Genomic DNA, 16,014 nt, shown 5'->3' with positions numbered 1-16,014 from the left:
TAAAGGTGTTTGTGACCATCCTGCTATAAACACCAAGTTGTTATGACAGATGAAGTTATTTGTTTCTACTCCATGTAAAAATCAGCAAACATCAGTAGAACATTGACACAGTGACAGTAAGAAAAAAAAATAAAAAAAAGTTTATCAGTCAACCATTTACAGTAAGTGTGTACACAACATATCCCTCATAGGGAAAATCATATTACTGATTGGCAAAGTGAGCCTGAATGTGGAATCACTCATCAGACAGAACGCTTTGCCCTCTCTGGACTACTGGAGAGGATGTTTACTTCATGTGGGAAGAGCTGAGGGGTCGAGGCTGTATGATGGCTGAGACTAAACAGTTCAATGTCATGTCCCATCGGAAAACAGGTTGGGGTGAACATCATGTGTAGGAAGAGCTTCCAGATTAAACCTGACTTGACTGATGTGACGTCAGTATAGGCCACAGGTCTCAAACTCATTCCACAAAGGGCCTAGTGGCTGAAGGTTTTCTTTCCAACCAAGCAGCAGCACACCAGACTTGACTCATTTCATTAGCGGATCTCAGTCTTCAGACAGCTGATTGGTCAGACTGCATACTCTTGATTGGTTGGAGGAAAAACCTGCAGCCACACAGCCCTTTTTGGAATGAGTTTGAGACGCCTGGTATAGGCCAAAGACATCAAGAATGTCCCTCAAGGTTCCTCATGTGCTATTTAGATAGAAATTTGTCATCAAGACAGATGCCAAGATACTTTTATTCTGTAGGCCCTTCAACATTTCAGCTATTGACAGTAGAGATAATGCAGATGCAGATTACAAGTCTATGTTTTCCAATAAATAAATAAAACCATGAATTATCTTTAGTTTTCTTTGTATCAGCTAAACGATAAATTACAGAATGTTGAAGTGCATATAGGGTTGCAACTAACTAATGATCTTTAGATCATTTTCTTGATTAATCAATTAGTTGTTTAGCCTATAAAATGTCTAGAAATGGTGAATAGAAATGTCAATGAGTATTTCCCAAAGCCCAAGATGACATCCTGCAATGTCTTGTTTTGTCCACATCACAAAGATACTCAGTTGACTATCATAGAGGAGTAAAGAAACCAGAACAAACCCACATTTAACAGGCTGGAATTAGAGAATATTTACTTTTAAAAATGCTCTAACTGATAAATCAATTATAAATATAGATGGTGATTAATGTATTAGCTGACATCTAATCCATGAATCGTTGCAGCTCATAATGCATGAAAGGAGAGTTGCAGTTTCTTCAGTGCTAATTGAACAGAATCAGCAGTATAGTACTAAACAGTATTGTTAACATACAGATGAATTTGACAATAATGCAGGGAAGAAGCAATTTCACTGATATAAAAGGTGAACGGGACAGGGCCCAGAACCGGTCCCTGTGGCACACCCATTATAACCAGCAGTTATAGAGTTCAAACTGGGCTGCCCTCATCCTCACACACTGTCACATCAGTAACATAATATGTTTAATTCATATTATATTTCAGAAGTTGCAGATAAAGTCATTGACAACCCATCAGTACTGAGCAAATTATTCCAGCCAACCTTAAGCCTAATAGAGCCAATAAAAACTAGGTTTGATAAAGGAGGAGTACTTGGTGCTGTATTTATTCTCTTTATAATTATCTAATAGGATGCAGTGTTTTTAAGCTAATGCTGCAGTGACATGAATGGATGATATGGGTGACGTGACATGAATGGGTCATGTCAGCCAGCAATCAGTGAGGATTTTTCTGTGTATGAGTGATCTTCAGCAGCAAGAACTGCAAATATATGCTGATGAGACTGTTGTTTACACACATGCAAAAACAGCTGAGCTAATAGCTGTAAAACAAGTGCTGTGCTACTATGTCATGGCTTGATCTATCATGTCTGTGAGTAAACCAAAAAAACATTTTTTTTTTCTTTGTGTAATTATGGATCCAAATCTTCATTTTAAGAAATATGTCCAAAAATGCCAAAACCTTTAAATACAACTTGGCAAATTTTGATTAATTTAGAAACTGTTTTTCTGTGGATGAAGCCAGGATATCTGTGCATGCTATAATCTGCTTTGGTCCTCTCTCACTTGTCTTATTGTCTTGCATTTTAGACTTAAGTCTTTAAACACTAATTATGTGAGTTTTGAGAAATTTTGGATGATGTTCAAATTTGTGTCTTTTGTATTTATTTATCTAATTTTGCTTCACATTATCCACCCCTTCTCTTTTATTTCCCATCAAATAAAGGCCTAAATTGACCCAAACATTAAAAACGGATAAGAGAATATGTTATCCTCAGAATATAAACTATAAAATCGAAAAATGTCTTATCCTCCGTGAATGACTTCGATCAAACTGTCAGTAGTGTGACTGGTCAGGCTGTTTTCTGGTGGGTAGTGTGTGCCTCTCAAATGAGTCGGGTCTCTCTCACAGCCTGAGCAAAGGTCAGTGATGGTCCAGGGACTGTGCATCCAACTGGTCGCCTTGTTTATGGAGGATCACGTGTGCTGTAATGTTGTTTCTTCACACTTTGGGAGATCACATGTCTTAAACACGGGATGATATTTATGGGAACCTGCTCAGAAATTATGTGATTATACTATATGGGATACCCTGTTTGCCATGTTTATACCACACCAAAATTTAAACATGAATTAGCCGTAGCATTGTATAATGTGTATGAATGAACTTGAGTCATACACGTGTGAAAGTAAATAACTTCAGATGTGTTGTGATTAAAATGAACTGTCTTTAGTAATTTGGATGTTTAGGCTTTCTTTCAAACTGACAAACAGGACTCATTCCATTCATCTGTGGACGTAGCCTGTCGTACACGACCTTTACGGTCACATTAATGATTAATGACGGTGAGAGATTCAGATGAAACTACTCTTTGAAAAGCAGATATTTTCCGCAGTCGGTGCAAACAAAAACAAATTGTACCACAGGACTGAGAGTCTCAGTGACAAAGATTCAAGGCTGACTGCTGATGCCATAGATACAGCTGTATTAAAGATCAGAGGGAGATCTGAAAATGGACTGCTTGTTTTCTTATCTGTGTGTTTACCCTCATGTCCATTAAAGTGTTGCTGCATCTTTCCCCTGCCTTTTGCTACCACTTCAACACTTCCGCTTCACCTCAGCCTTGAGCTTTGCACATGGTGCCTGTTGGTGGGTGTGACCACAGATCTGCAGGGTCACAAAGATCTTTGTCTTGCTTCTCTGACAGCTGGTGTTGTGTCTTACTCTTAAAGCTAGCGTGAACCATAGATTTCAGTGACTGAAGAAAAACATTGTTTAATTAAGCTATGGCCACATTGCCAGTGTATCTCCATTTTACCTGACCTTAAAGGATGACAGCTGAAAACTCGTCAAACGTCTCAAAGTGTGTGTCAAAGTTCTAGTTTTCTGTGTAAAGGAAAACATAAATAAACATATTACAAACTGCTCATTGATTTGTTCAACAAACTGTGCGTGGGGTCATGGGAAGCTCTCAGTTCAATATGCCATACTGTTATAAAAAAGCACATCACCTGACAATTTGTGTCCATTAATCCATCAGAACAGTACACTGACATGTGAATGAAAACATAAATATATTTGCATTGCCAAATTATGGGGGATATTTGTTCAGACTTTCCAGCTCTCATGCATGCTTTATTCCATCTTTTATATAGAGAGACTATCACACACACTGACACTGTTACTTTTCCTGTCTGTGAACTCACATTGTTGAAGAATTTCTAAGAAACTCTATGGTTTTGCCTTTCGCTGTGATAGCCTGACATTCTAGGAAAAGGGTCTTGTTTTCCTTAGAAGAGCTACAAAAGCACAGCCAGCCCCCTGAAAAACTGAGAGAAAAAACCCTCACTGCACGTTTTCTGCCATGTCTGCATACCACAGCTGTTGGATGAAAACAGTGGAATAGCCTGCTGTACATTTTTCAAAACCATCCATCTGTCACATACCGTAGCCAGACTTTCAGCCACGCACGATAACAACATGGAGAAGGAAAGCAAGACATGGCTTTGCATGAAAAAAAGGTGCCAATGAGATTTTTGAAATAAAGTGTCCATCTCATGCAGAACTCCCCCTTTACTTACATTCTTACATTTTAGTGCTGAATTAAAATGAATACAAAATTCAAGTTCATGATTCCCAGCCAGGGCGACTTGTACCCCAGAGGCTGCTCTTGCAGTGTAATGTATGTGGAAAGATTGTAGCTCAACAAATAAACTCAATAAAACTCAACCTTCTCAACAAAAATATAGCAACTGAGATTAGATGAAAAGTATAAGTCCATGTATTTGTGTTGAGGAGGAAAATAGATAAATGGGATTACAAACTGGCATTGTTATCTGATTTGCTAGATTAAGAGTTGAAATTGTTAAGTTATATATATATATATATATATAGTGAGCATATTCCACATGAATTGGCAGTCATCTTAGATATTTAACACCTTCCCCCTTTAAATTTGCTCATTATCATATTTTGCTGTCGTACTTCTGTGCATACATTTCTAGTGCGCGTCTTCTTGTCTACCAATCTTTCAGCTGTCACTTGAAAGGAGAAGTGGAGAAAGAGCTCAACAAAAGAACATTTAGTTTCAAACTAAATCAACTCTATCGAGTCTGATATGAATGTGAACAAGTTTCATCAAGATGAGTCTTCAGAAACTGAATGCAGACATCAGTGATTCTATAATAAATAGAAGCATTTATTTATGTACAGCAAATGTTTAAAGTTTACAACAAAGTCTAAAACACTGACATTATTACCAAGAAACAGTCAAGAACAGATATTTACATTTATGAACATTATATGTACAGGCTGAATCTGCACTGTTAGTTGTCAATGTAAATAACTTTATGCACAGCTTCACGTCTTTTCCCTAAAAGCCTCTCAACAATCATGAACCCACATCACACAACATCTTTGTTAGGTGTAACCTCACCTGCATGTAACACTGCCACATCCCTCAAACAATTCACTGTAAACAGGCCGACACAATGAGTTCAATAGCACCAACATGAACATGTGAACAAAATATGTCGTTAAAAAGGCACACATTTGTCAACAATACAAGTAAATGTGCTCAAACAGCCGATAAGAACTGTAGGCAAGTCGATGCGCCAGCCCTAAAGGGAGAATGTATGTAAATATACACGTGTCGTGGTACAGAGCGTTAGACACGGCCCCATTGGTCACACATGTTAGCATCAAAGCTTTTTGGTCTTTCAGGAATGCAGTGGTCCCCCCAAGAGGCGCTTGGGGAAGGAAAATTTAAAGATGGCTCCGCAATGCACAGACAGCCGATCACAAATCAAGAGCTGAAAACCTGTAAGGAGAAGCTCAGTAACAACAGCTGCTGAGGAACGTCGTGTTGTGAACATGTGGCGATACGTGAAATCTGAAGGCTACCACAGAGTGCAGTGTAAATCAAGGCACAGACACAGCGTGCAACGTGTTTTCTTTGAGGTTAACTACAGCAGCGTCTTTAGGTCCCTTTGGATGATATTTCCACATCACTACCGAGGCAATAGCTAGTGTAAAACTCAACATAACACACACACACATGCGCGCGCGCACACACACATCATTATGAGACTTACTGAGGTCACACTGGTTAATCTGGAACATGCAGAATTTTTACTAGTATTACATTCGCCTACTGTATGCTCAACTTTTAAATCTGCTCTAGGTTTTGTCTTGGGATATAAGTCAGGTTCTTGAACAAAGAGAAATAGTTTGCCATTTTGGGAAATGGGCTTGTTTGCCTCCTTGGCTGAGACTTCCATGAGAAGACTAACGTAAGACAATGCTAGCTACCTTTAGGCAGAGCTAGGCTAGCTGGTTTGCCCCGCTTCCAGTCTTTTGGCTAATTGAGCTAACGTGCTGCTGGCTGTAGACTTTTCACCATACAGATATGTTGTATAAGAGTTTGATATGAGATTCAAATTTGATCACATTTTCTGAACAGGAGTAAAATTTAAAGAAATAATAAAAAGTGATATTTACAAAACTCATTTGTCGAGCTCAATTAACTGCTGCTTGAAAAACATTATGATATTACAAAGACTTGATGAGGCTTCACGTGCAACAATGACACAGTTCTCCAGTCATCAGCATCACAGTTAGTATGACAGGAAAAACAACATTAAGGAGTCCATGAGGTGATGATTTGGTCTGTGAGGATATAGTGGTTCAAGCTCGTCTGATACTGGCTTCGACTTTCATATCTTTGTGCTGTGTGAGGTAAAAATACAAAAGGACGTCCAACGTAGCTTATCACCGAGGCTCCTCTTTCCACTCTGCGCAACGTTTCTCAGTTTTCTGTGAAGGCTGGATTGTCTGCCTCTTCATCCAAGCTCACAACTTGTTTCTGATGGGACAGTAAATAAAAAGGATGTCAGAATAAGGTATGCTGCAGCCTGTATCTGCTGATTACAACAGTAAAACTGAAATAGGTCCAGTGACTCCTCTTTGACTCACTTTTGGGTAGGAGTAACCATCAGGGCTGTGGCTCCTCCAAATGTGCACTTGGTCCTCAGTGGTTTTCTGATAGACAGGGTTGTCAAAGTGTATGGTGTTGGTGTTCTTCAGCCTGTAGTTCCGCCATAGCAGCATGCCACCAGCAGCCACCAGACAAACGATCGCTACATGGGGAAGGCACAGTAAGAGAGACGCAGAGAGAGATGAGACATGATGGTCGATGCTGTTATTTCAAATCATTTGGATTTTTGGCGCAGCAGCTGACAAAGCAACTCACCCAGAGGTAACACAATATACAGAGCTATTGGGGTGGGGGAGGTAGTGGTGGGTATAGCTGCAGCAAATCCATGGCGGAAATCTGAAGCAAAGGTGAACACAAGACCAGAAGTTAATGATACATGTAGCTGATCTGTACTATGCCCAGTGTATGTCAGAGCAGACAGCAATGCACTCACATGACTGCACGGCATACCATGCTCACCTTACCAACTTTAGACTGACTATAGATGATAGATCAGACCACTGCAGGGTGATAACACACTTGAGTCTTCAAGAAATGTCTTAAATATTAAGATTACTGTCACAACTGTTTTGCAATTGCTTCTTTACTGGTGCCTTCAAGGTCCTCAACTCAGACGTCTAAGACCAGAGAGTCAGCTGGCCACCAGGAAACTGTTTCTTACAAGAAACTAACAGAGTCACATGATCCTTTTCCCAGGCTTCATGTTTGGTTAATATTTGTCCAACACATGTTGTAAAATGGTACTTCAACTTGCCTGGAGAGGTGACTGTGGAGGTCTGGGCAATTTTAGGCTTGTCCGTCCGGGGTGACTGCTTCCTTGGATCAGGTGTGGTGGTCCTTATAGGAAGCTTGGTGGTGCCTGGCACTGGCTTGGCTGCAGCACTGGTGATTATGATGGGCACTGCGGTGGTGTGGACCTGGGGTTTAGGTGTGGTGTGGACCTGGGGTTTAGGTGTGGTGTGGACTTGGGGTTTAGGTGTGTTGTGATCTGGTACTGGTGGCTGATGAGGTGGGTTAGTGTTAGCTGGAACTTGAGGCTGCACAGGACCTGCAGGTGTTGGCACAGCTGGTGAAGTACAAAAACAGAGGAGGAGTGAAAGTCAGAAATAGGACTGCTTGATCTAATGAAATTTTGAAATCAGTATCATTTTTTTAACACTATTATACTACTTTACATTTGCACGTCGACGGTTTACATACCAGGCACACATGTCCTCATATCCCTGGCGAGCATCATGTTATCTGGACAAACACAGGTATATTTGGGGGGATGTCTGCCCACTTGAGGAGCTGCCAGGCACAAGAATTCACAGCCAGATATCTGGCACCAATCTCTCCCTGCAATGGAAAAGAGGATGAAAGTTTAATTTAGTTTAACTGCTTCACACGAAGTGATACTTTGAAGCATTATCATCATTACCATAGTAAAACAAGAGTTCATTCACTTCTGAGAGTTAAATAAGAAGATTGAAGTCACTTTCATATCAATACGCTAAATGTAAGCTAATAAGCTTAGCTAGTTAGCTGAGGCTGTCACAGAGACTGGAAACTGCTAGCCTGGCTCGGTCTTGTGGTGACACAATCCACCTACCAGCACCTCTGAAGCTCACTAATTAGTGGAAACAGCTGGTTCCAGTCTTTTGGCTAAGCTAAGCTAACCGGCTGCTGGCTCTAGCTAGCTAGCTAGCATTTTTTGCTGAACAACATTGTCCCCCAGCAGCACATGTTCCATGGCCCAGGGGCTGGGAACTCTGGATTAGAGAGGCCAAAATTTGCAATAGTAGGGACATTTCTGATATTGATGTTTTTTTTAGAGTTGAATGAAAAATACCAGTAAAAGAATAGTACCAAAATTTTTTTGGGTGTTATAGATCGTTTTTTTGTAGCTGAAGTCAGGGAGAAATTGGCAGTAAATGACAATGTTTGGCCAATAGTCAGTATTTAATGAAAGTTCTACACTGATCTGATGTAAACCAAAAACCCTGGGTAGTTTGTTTTGATGTGACAATTACATAAATGAATCCAACCTTTACCATTGTTTCAGAACTATTAACAGTATGCGAAAGTGGTGTATCGTACCAGCAGGCTGTTTGAGGTTATGGTAGAGAATAATGTCTTCTGGTGATGACAGGTGCTCCGCCACAGGTGTGATGTCGCCACCAGTCAGCCTGTTTGCACTGAGGATGGCATTGTTGCTGACGTCCGTCCAGAATACTCTTTCCTAGAAGCACAAAAAACAACCAAGCATGAACATTTAAGTGGTTTAGGACAGTTGTAGCAGCAAAGGAGAATACTTCTGTGCACGTGTGTTGGAGTCTTTGGCATGTTGTATTTGACAGACTCTGGGTTTATGTGTAACAGAGTTTATCAGTGGTAAACATCTACCTCAAACACAGTGAGCCCCAGTGGGTGAGCCAGCTTGTGTTCGTCAATGATGAGGGTGCGTCGACCACCACCCTGCACGTCGATACTGGAGAGGGTGTGCAGCTTAGAGTCCACCCAGTAGAGCCGCTGGTTCAACAGGTCTGGGGAGGAAGCAGACAGGAGGGATCAGCAGGTCAGACCAAAGTGACCCCTGGCATTCATATGAAAAAAACAACTTAATACCAGAGAGACGTGAATGCTAGAGTTTACCAAGTGTAATCCCATTAGGCCACACAATGTTGTCAGTGACCAGAGCGTTGCGGTCTCCTCCGTTAAGACCCCCCTTCTCAATCTTAGCAGGATACCCCCAGTCAGTCCAGTAAATGAAGCTGGGAGGGAAAAGATATGTTGTAAATAAATTTTTATTAACTAAAATATTGAAATCAGAAATTCCTTTTGATTGTACACAAAAAAAGAGTCTAGGAAGGATTTATTTTATTATTAGTACTAGTACTTACTTGCTGTGGGGGTCGACCACAATAGCGCGGGGTTTAGATAAGTCTTCGTGGAAAAGAGTTTTGCGGCGGCTTCCATCAGCAGTTACCACGGAGATGGTGCTGCGAATGCTGTCAGTCCAGTACAGGTTACCATGGATCCAGTCAAAAGCGATGCCTTCAGGAGCATCGATGTCGCTACCTATGACTGTGCTGTGATGAGTGGAGTCCTCAGCCGAGTCCATCTCAGCTCTGTATTGAAAGTGAAGAGCTGGCGTCAAGCAGGAGCAAAGGGAACAGAGACGATACGTTCACTCTGATTTCACTCTTGCTCACCTGTAGATCTTCTTTTGGGAGATGTCTGACCAGTACATCTCTTTGGTGGCCATGTTCATGTCGAGAGCCACAACGTTCTTTAGACGGGGGATAACTCTGGTGTACTCACTTTTGTCCAAAGTCATCTTTCTGACTTCATGACGGTTGGTGAAGAAAAGGTAGGCTATTGTACCTACAAAATCGAGTGGACATGTTTTTTTTTTCATTAGTAATTTCAAGGGAAAGTTTGTTTAAGATTGAAAAGATTTTTTATTTTCTAAGAAATCAACAAATATATATGCTTGTGTTTTCATTTTAATCTGGCTCCAACAGCCACACAGGCACCAAACCATCTGGGGGGGGCTGACGTTGTTAGCCACTGTTTTTTTACTGTTAACTGCTCTGGGATCTGAGCACTCTGTCCATTACGCTGTGAGTTCTGTAACCACAGATGGACCCATGAAAGAAACAGCTCTTTTGTTTGATGTGGGAAGAACACAACACTTTGTTTCTGGAAAATGGCTGTGAGTCTTAAGTTGCTGACAGCTGATTGTGAACACTGTAAACATGGATGTGCTCCAGTTACAGTGGAAGGTGACAGCTCATCTTGTAGCAACGCCAGCCTTAAAATGTTAGTCAAGCAGTGCTGTCCCTTATCCAGACTAATCCACACTAGAAGCATAGGCGGGAGCTATATTTATAATCTATAAACTTAACAGGACAAATAACACTTGAGAAGACTATTCCTCATCTTTCAACTACCCTTGCTGTGGCAGTTGGTGTTACATGGTGTTTGGGCATACACCAATCACACATTGCGTGCCCACTGCCCCGCTGTTCTTTTATTGGATTAAAACCCATTATCAGTTATAAAGTGAAAATTGTCTGCTCCACACAGCTTACACTCAATGCTAACAGGGAACCTGATGATGTTGATGATCTGCAATCTGTAAATTTTGTCTGATGGAGGCAGCAGCATCTAGACGTAACACCTCCAATCTACACACGCCTTCAAGGGCACCACAAGAGTCAGGTTGCAAGAATGGGGCCTGCAGTGAAAGCTCGACCGGGAATCAAAGTAAGCACACTTGAGCGTCATCCTGAGTTTATTAACTGGTGAGTTAAAATTTCCTCACCCTGGCAACCCTACATTGAACATCAGGTTACATAATTATGCAAGTGCTGATATTTACCGATGGCCTTGCAGGCTTTGGTCGCCGGGTCGACTTGGTAACCCTCCTCACACTGGCATTTGTAACTGCCTATCTGGTTGACGCAGATCTGGCTGCAGGTGTCTGGGTTGGCACACTCATCGATATCTGACACAAAGAAGAGGAAAAAATAAATAAACGAACTACACACGACATTGTAATGAAACAGGAGGAATGATGAATCATTGTGTCCACGAGAATTACGAGCTCGCTCTTCTTCTGACAGCACAGTCAGTGACATTTGCGAAATTTGAAGTTTGCATCAGAGTAAACAGATTTCTTGGCATCATTTGTTAATCTGACTGAAGTTCACATTCACGTGAACACTGAGAGAGAACATAAAAAAGCACTACATGTGTGGGAGACTGTTACCTTCGCAGCGTTTTTTGTCAACCAGACTATATCCAGCAGGACACAGGCACTCGTAGCCGATCTTCAGGTCATTGCAAATATGAGAGCAGCCGCCGCTGTTGTACAGGCACTCATTGGAGCCTGCAGTGGGAAGAATAATAATAGCGTTCTCAAGCTGCAGACACCCTCATTAAATACAAAGACATAGTAATTAAGCAGACAGTTATGAATGAGAGGCCTCTGTACTCACCACATTCCCTAAGAGGCTCATCTGACCAATCCCTGCAATCACGCTGCTTGTCACACACCTTCTCCATGCTAATACATTCCCCACTGCGGCACTTAAACCTGCTCGGGCCCTCACAGTGGGTTGCTGTGCATGAGACATGAAAATAAATGATTCAGATTTTGCAGTCCATTTGGCTGCTAGCGACCAGGACAGGAAGGGTAGGGGAAGAGATTCATACCATTGACACAGCCAATTTCATCACTCATGTCCCTGCAGTCATACTGGTTGTTGCACTGGCGACTGCCATGGATGCAAGTGCCATCACCGCACTCAAACTCATCAGGACGGCAGGTGAGATGTGCTAGAGGGATGCAACATGCAGATAAATGAAATTGGTTCGAGCGATGTTGGTTTGAAAACAAGAGGAAATTTCTCCATTCACACTTACCACAGTCAGCTTCATCTGATCGATCCAGGCAGTCAGCTCCTCCGTCACACTTCCAGCTGCCGTGGATGCACTCTCCGCTGCCACAGCGAAACTCCAGGGATGAGCACTGATGAGCAAAAGCGGTGGCAGGTCTCTGTGTGCCACAGGTCTGGGGCCATTCATCTGAGCCGTCGGGGCAGTCGGCGTCACCATCGCAGGCCCACAGGCGCGGAACACACACGGTGTTGTTGCACTGGAAGGACGCAGAGGAGCAGGTGATGGGCGGGCACGAGGCCTCGTCACTGCCATCGTCACAGTCTGCCTCGTCGTCACACACGAAGGAGGACGACACGCATTGGCCGTTCGTGCAGCGAAACTCAGTGTTTGTGCACTGCTTTGGCGCTGAGAGACAGGAGACAGCAGGGATCAGAGGAATGAAAGACCAGGAACACTTTGGAGACGAAAGCTGTGGATTCTGAGAGCGATAAAATAAGATAAATCTCAAATCAATGAGGAAAGGTAAGACAGACGCAGCCTGTCCTTACCACAGCTCTCTTCATCAGCTCCATTCTCACAGTCACTTTTTCCATCACAGCGCCAGGTGCTCGGTACACACTGGTGAAGGCGGTCCCTGCAGCTGAACTCTGTCGGTCTACACGTTCTGGCCACTGGAAGTGGAATACACACACAAAAAAAGAGTAGCTGAGTGCACATCATCCTCAGGCTGAGGGATAGGCACATATGGAAAGCAATAACAAGTCCATTCTCAGGCTGAGCACACATGATACTCACTGCAGGTACCAGGAAGTTCATCTGTGCCGTCGCCGCAGTCATCTGTGCCATCACACACCCATCTGACTGTGATGCATTTCCCATTCCCACACTGGAACTGCCTGCTTCCACATGTTGTCAATGCATCTATGACAGACAGATGTAAACACACAGTTCAGCTAAAAGAGCCATTGTTTTAATTATCATCTATCAAGGGCCAATGCAGGAAGACTCCCCATAAACACAGACATGGCTGCAAATGAAAATGAGTGAAGTCACACAGAGCAATCCATCCATCCAACAGTTAAGCTATTTCATTTCAGAGCAGATATAACATTGGTTCATGTCTCAAATCACAGGTGATGTAGAGAAAGTTGGTTTTAGTTCACGTGTTCCTCCCCAGGTGGGTTTCATTACAGTATGAAGGCTATGGCTATGTCCTCAGCGATGCAGAAGATAGTGAGCAACTGATGCTGCCAGAGGAGAAAGGGGCTGTGAGGTCATTACTCACAGTCATAACCCTAACACCATAACCATAACCCTAACAACCCCCGACATGACGCACACATGAACAAACGCACACGTGTACGTTGGTTGTTTAAATAAGGCAGAGGCCACGAGTCAAACAGGGATACTCTACGTTTGTAAGCCACCCTGCATGCTGTGGCCAGGCTTTATCAGGGAGCTGCTGATACGTACATTCAGACCCACGATAGGAACCTCATTTCACAGTGTTTATGATCCCCCGCTGGCAACAGTTCATATGCTGAAGACACAGTCGACCTCCCAACCCCCATCTTTAATGGACCCAATGAAGCCACTGAACCAGAAGCACCAATTAGACTGTACATCAGAGAGGCAGCACTTTATGAAAAGGTACTCGAGGCCATTCCTCCCTCTGGCCCCGGGGGCTCCAAAACCCTGGATGGCCACCTGTTTCTGAAACCGGGGGGGGGGGGCACACACCACCAGTGGCTAGCAGCTAAGCATTTAGCATCTTCACAGCCTGACAGAGTAAATGCAAGATTTACTTTTTTAAGGTCCGGTTAAATATTTATGTGTATGTGGGCTATTCACATTGGTGCTCTATTAAGGCGGACAGGGAAAAGACACAACATAAATTATGTGTGACTAAATTCAAAGCCATGTTGTAAATCATTATAGCTTCTGGTTTAAGTCAAACATCTGGTGCCATTGGTCCTGCTCGATGCTTTTTTGCTTAAACAATGAGAGCTTTGATTTCTTCAAGCTTCTGCAGGTCAGGGAAAGGTTTTTGCCACTTAAGTACTATTTGATGCAACTCCTAATGACCTACAACTTCTGTGTTATGACTGTGAAGTAAGTCTACTACTGACTGTTCGGCTAATCATTTCTTTATGACTCCAAGTGAAAGGTGCATTGTTGCCATTGCCATAAAGATCAGCTTCATGTTGACACAACTGGTCTTATCACAAGGATATCCTTGTGGGTAATGTGAAAGATATTTGGGAGGTGCAGTACAAAGCTCTCCAATAGTTTACGGTAGATTTTAAACTTTGCTTTTCCCTGAATGTGTGAGAGAGAAGGAGGAGAGCAACCTCTGATAACAAAAGGTAGAAGCCTTCATTTGATCTGTTCTCATTCCCTGAAACTCATAACACGTTACCCAAACCAAGTTCATGCTGGCTATGTATTTGCTTAATGGGCTTAAAGTTCAGACCTTGACGGACAAACTGAACAAAATGGCAGCATTATTGACTGAGTGCAAATCATTGCTGGGGAAATAACATATGTGTACATGTTTGTTGCTCAGTCTGTGACGTCTGGTGTGTTTTATTGATTGGCCATGAGGTGAGCAGAAAGACTGCTCCTACTCTTTGAAATATTTGGAATAATGCCTGCAATCAGGTGTTGCTTGCTGGTCAGAAAGTTGAGATTAACACAGCATTAAAAAAAAATAATAATCGTGATCACTTTGAGATCATGAATTTCTCCTCAAGGCGGAATTTCTCCATGTGAACTTGGAGAAGAGGTAACTGTTTCACAACACGGGGGACAGACACATCTCAATACAATGCATCTGTGACTGGTGAGCCAGTTCCAACATGTTTCAGCTCACACCATTTCCCAGAACCAACGGACTGGGAACAGGTCTGACAGTGACTTCTCGTCAGGCTGAGCGTACAACCAAAACTTAAGGAATGCAACACAATGTGTCTGTTTGTATTGGAGGATGAGCTGGAGGGTTTCCATTCATTTCCATAACATAGGGTGTTTCAGGTGAAGGGAGCAGAGAGCCTCCTGCAAACAGGCTAGACATTGCATCATGTAGGAAGAAAACTGTGTGCACTACTGGTGGAGCCCTAATCCATTCAAATGCTCCCCTGACAGATTTTTTTTTACAGTCATTTAAATACAAGTGGCGCCAATTCCCACATTATGAATGAAACAGCTTTAAAATACCGGCTTTTCAGAAACCCCGCTTTCCACCTTTACACACACAGCATTCACACTGCTCAAGCCTGATTGGCTGCTCGACCTTCTGCGAGCTGAGCGCCACTGAATGAGGCGCACAAAACATGCAGCTTCACTCAAAAGACGGCTAGGATAGCAAAGATTAAATGCACAAGTGAAAGCTGCAACCATTAAAAAAAACATGCATGATAACTACTAGATAGTGGATTTGAGCTGTGAAATGATGCAAAGATATGAGGAGGAGTCGACGTGAAATATTCACAGCGAAAAAGATGGGAGAGATTTGACCTACATTCTGTGAATAATTGCGCCCTCCCCCCATCACCTTGCATCCGGTGCTGTCAGAGGAGTGGGCAATTTAAACCCACACGGACCGAATACTCTTCCAGAGTGATATTTATAGCCCTGTATTATTAATATGTATATGTATTTCTAGCACACTACATCAAACTGAAGCACAGCACCGATGGCACGTTAAAAACAGAGATCATTTCATTTTGAATTGAATTCAATGAAAGTAAACTTACTTGTCTGAACAAGGCAGCAGATGAGAAGCAACAATAACGCGTGAGGCGGCCGTCCCATGTTTGTGAGCCACGCTGGAAGACGCATCAACCCTGCGGCGCGTTAAGGTCTCTGATGGGACTGTTGAGGACACTGTCAGTGATGTGACTGCTGACTGACTCTGCACCGACTTCAGCAAAGGCTCTGTGCAGTGATGGGTCTGCTGGAGGGTCTGATGAGGGATGCTCTGCACACTGTAATGTTTGACAACAACATCAGACCCATTTCAATGTGGTCCAGGGGTGGGTGGGACCCAGAGGGGCCCTGGAGGGGGGAAGGCGGGATCTGGAGTGGTGTGATTTCTGAGGCAAACGG

General features: G+C 42.8%; 1 protein-coding gene across 1 annotated transcript; it reads right to left on the bottom strand.

Annotated features, from left to right (window-relative positions):
* Positions 1 to 4,703: 4,703 nt before the first annotated feature.
* ldlra (low density lipoprotein receptor a) lies at positions 4,704 to 15,897 on the bottom strand. Its single transcript, XM_070981678.1, has 18 exons — positions 15,663 to 15,897; positions 12,703 to 12,828; positions 12,456 to 12,578; positions 11,932 to 12,312; positions 11,722 to 11,844; positions 11,505 to 11,627; positions 11,276 to 11,395; positions 10,886 to 11,011; positions 9,714 to 9,885; positions 9,402 to 9,629; positions 9,154 to 9,272; positions 8,905 to 9,044; positions 8,599 to 8,740; positions 7,720 to 7,857; positions 7,274 to 7,585; positions 6,775 to 6,855; positions 6,498 to 6,661; positions 4,704 to 6,387 (listed from the first exon to the last, which is right to left on the bottom strand). The coding sequence occupies exons 1-18, from the start codon at positions 15,745 to 15,747 to the stop codon at positions 6,331 to 6,333; spliced, it is 2,760 nt and encodes a 919-aa protein (XP_070837779.1). The 5' UTR covers positions 15,748 to 15,897; the 3' UTR covers positions 4,704 to 6,330.
* Positions 15,898 to 16,014: the final 117 nt, after the last annotated feature.

Source organism: Chaetodon trifascialis, chromosome 15 (genome assembly GCF_039877785.1).
Source record: "Chaetodon trifascialis isolate fChaTrf1 chromosome 15, fChaTrf1.hap1, whole genome shotgun sequence".
Classification (NCBI taxonomy): Eukaryota; Metazoa; Chordata; class Actinopteri; order Chaetodontiformes; family Chaetodontidae; genus Chaetodon; species Chaetodon trifascialis.
Note: the sequence above shows the minus strand (reverse complement) of the source record. Positions and strands in the feature narration are given on the sequence as shown.

What these genes read in the sequence shown, in the direction of transcription:
- ldlra (XM_070981678.1), bottom strand. Translation starts at nt 15,747, where the DNA reads ATGCGTCTTCCAGCGTGGCTCACAAACATGGGACGGCCGCCTCACGCG. An exon ending in TGAACTTCCTGGTACCTGCA is followed by an intron (nt 12,579 to 12,702) that starts GTGAGTATCATG and finishes TTCCACTTCCAG; the next exon opens with TGGCCAGAACGTGTAGACCG. An exon ending in TGGGGCTCACTGTGTTTGAG is followed by an intron (nt 8,741 to 8,904) that starts GTAGATGTTTAC and finishes TTGTGCTTCTAG; the next exon opens with GAAAGAGTATTCTGGACGGA.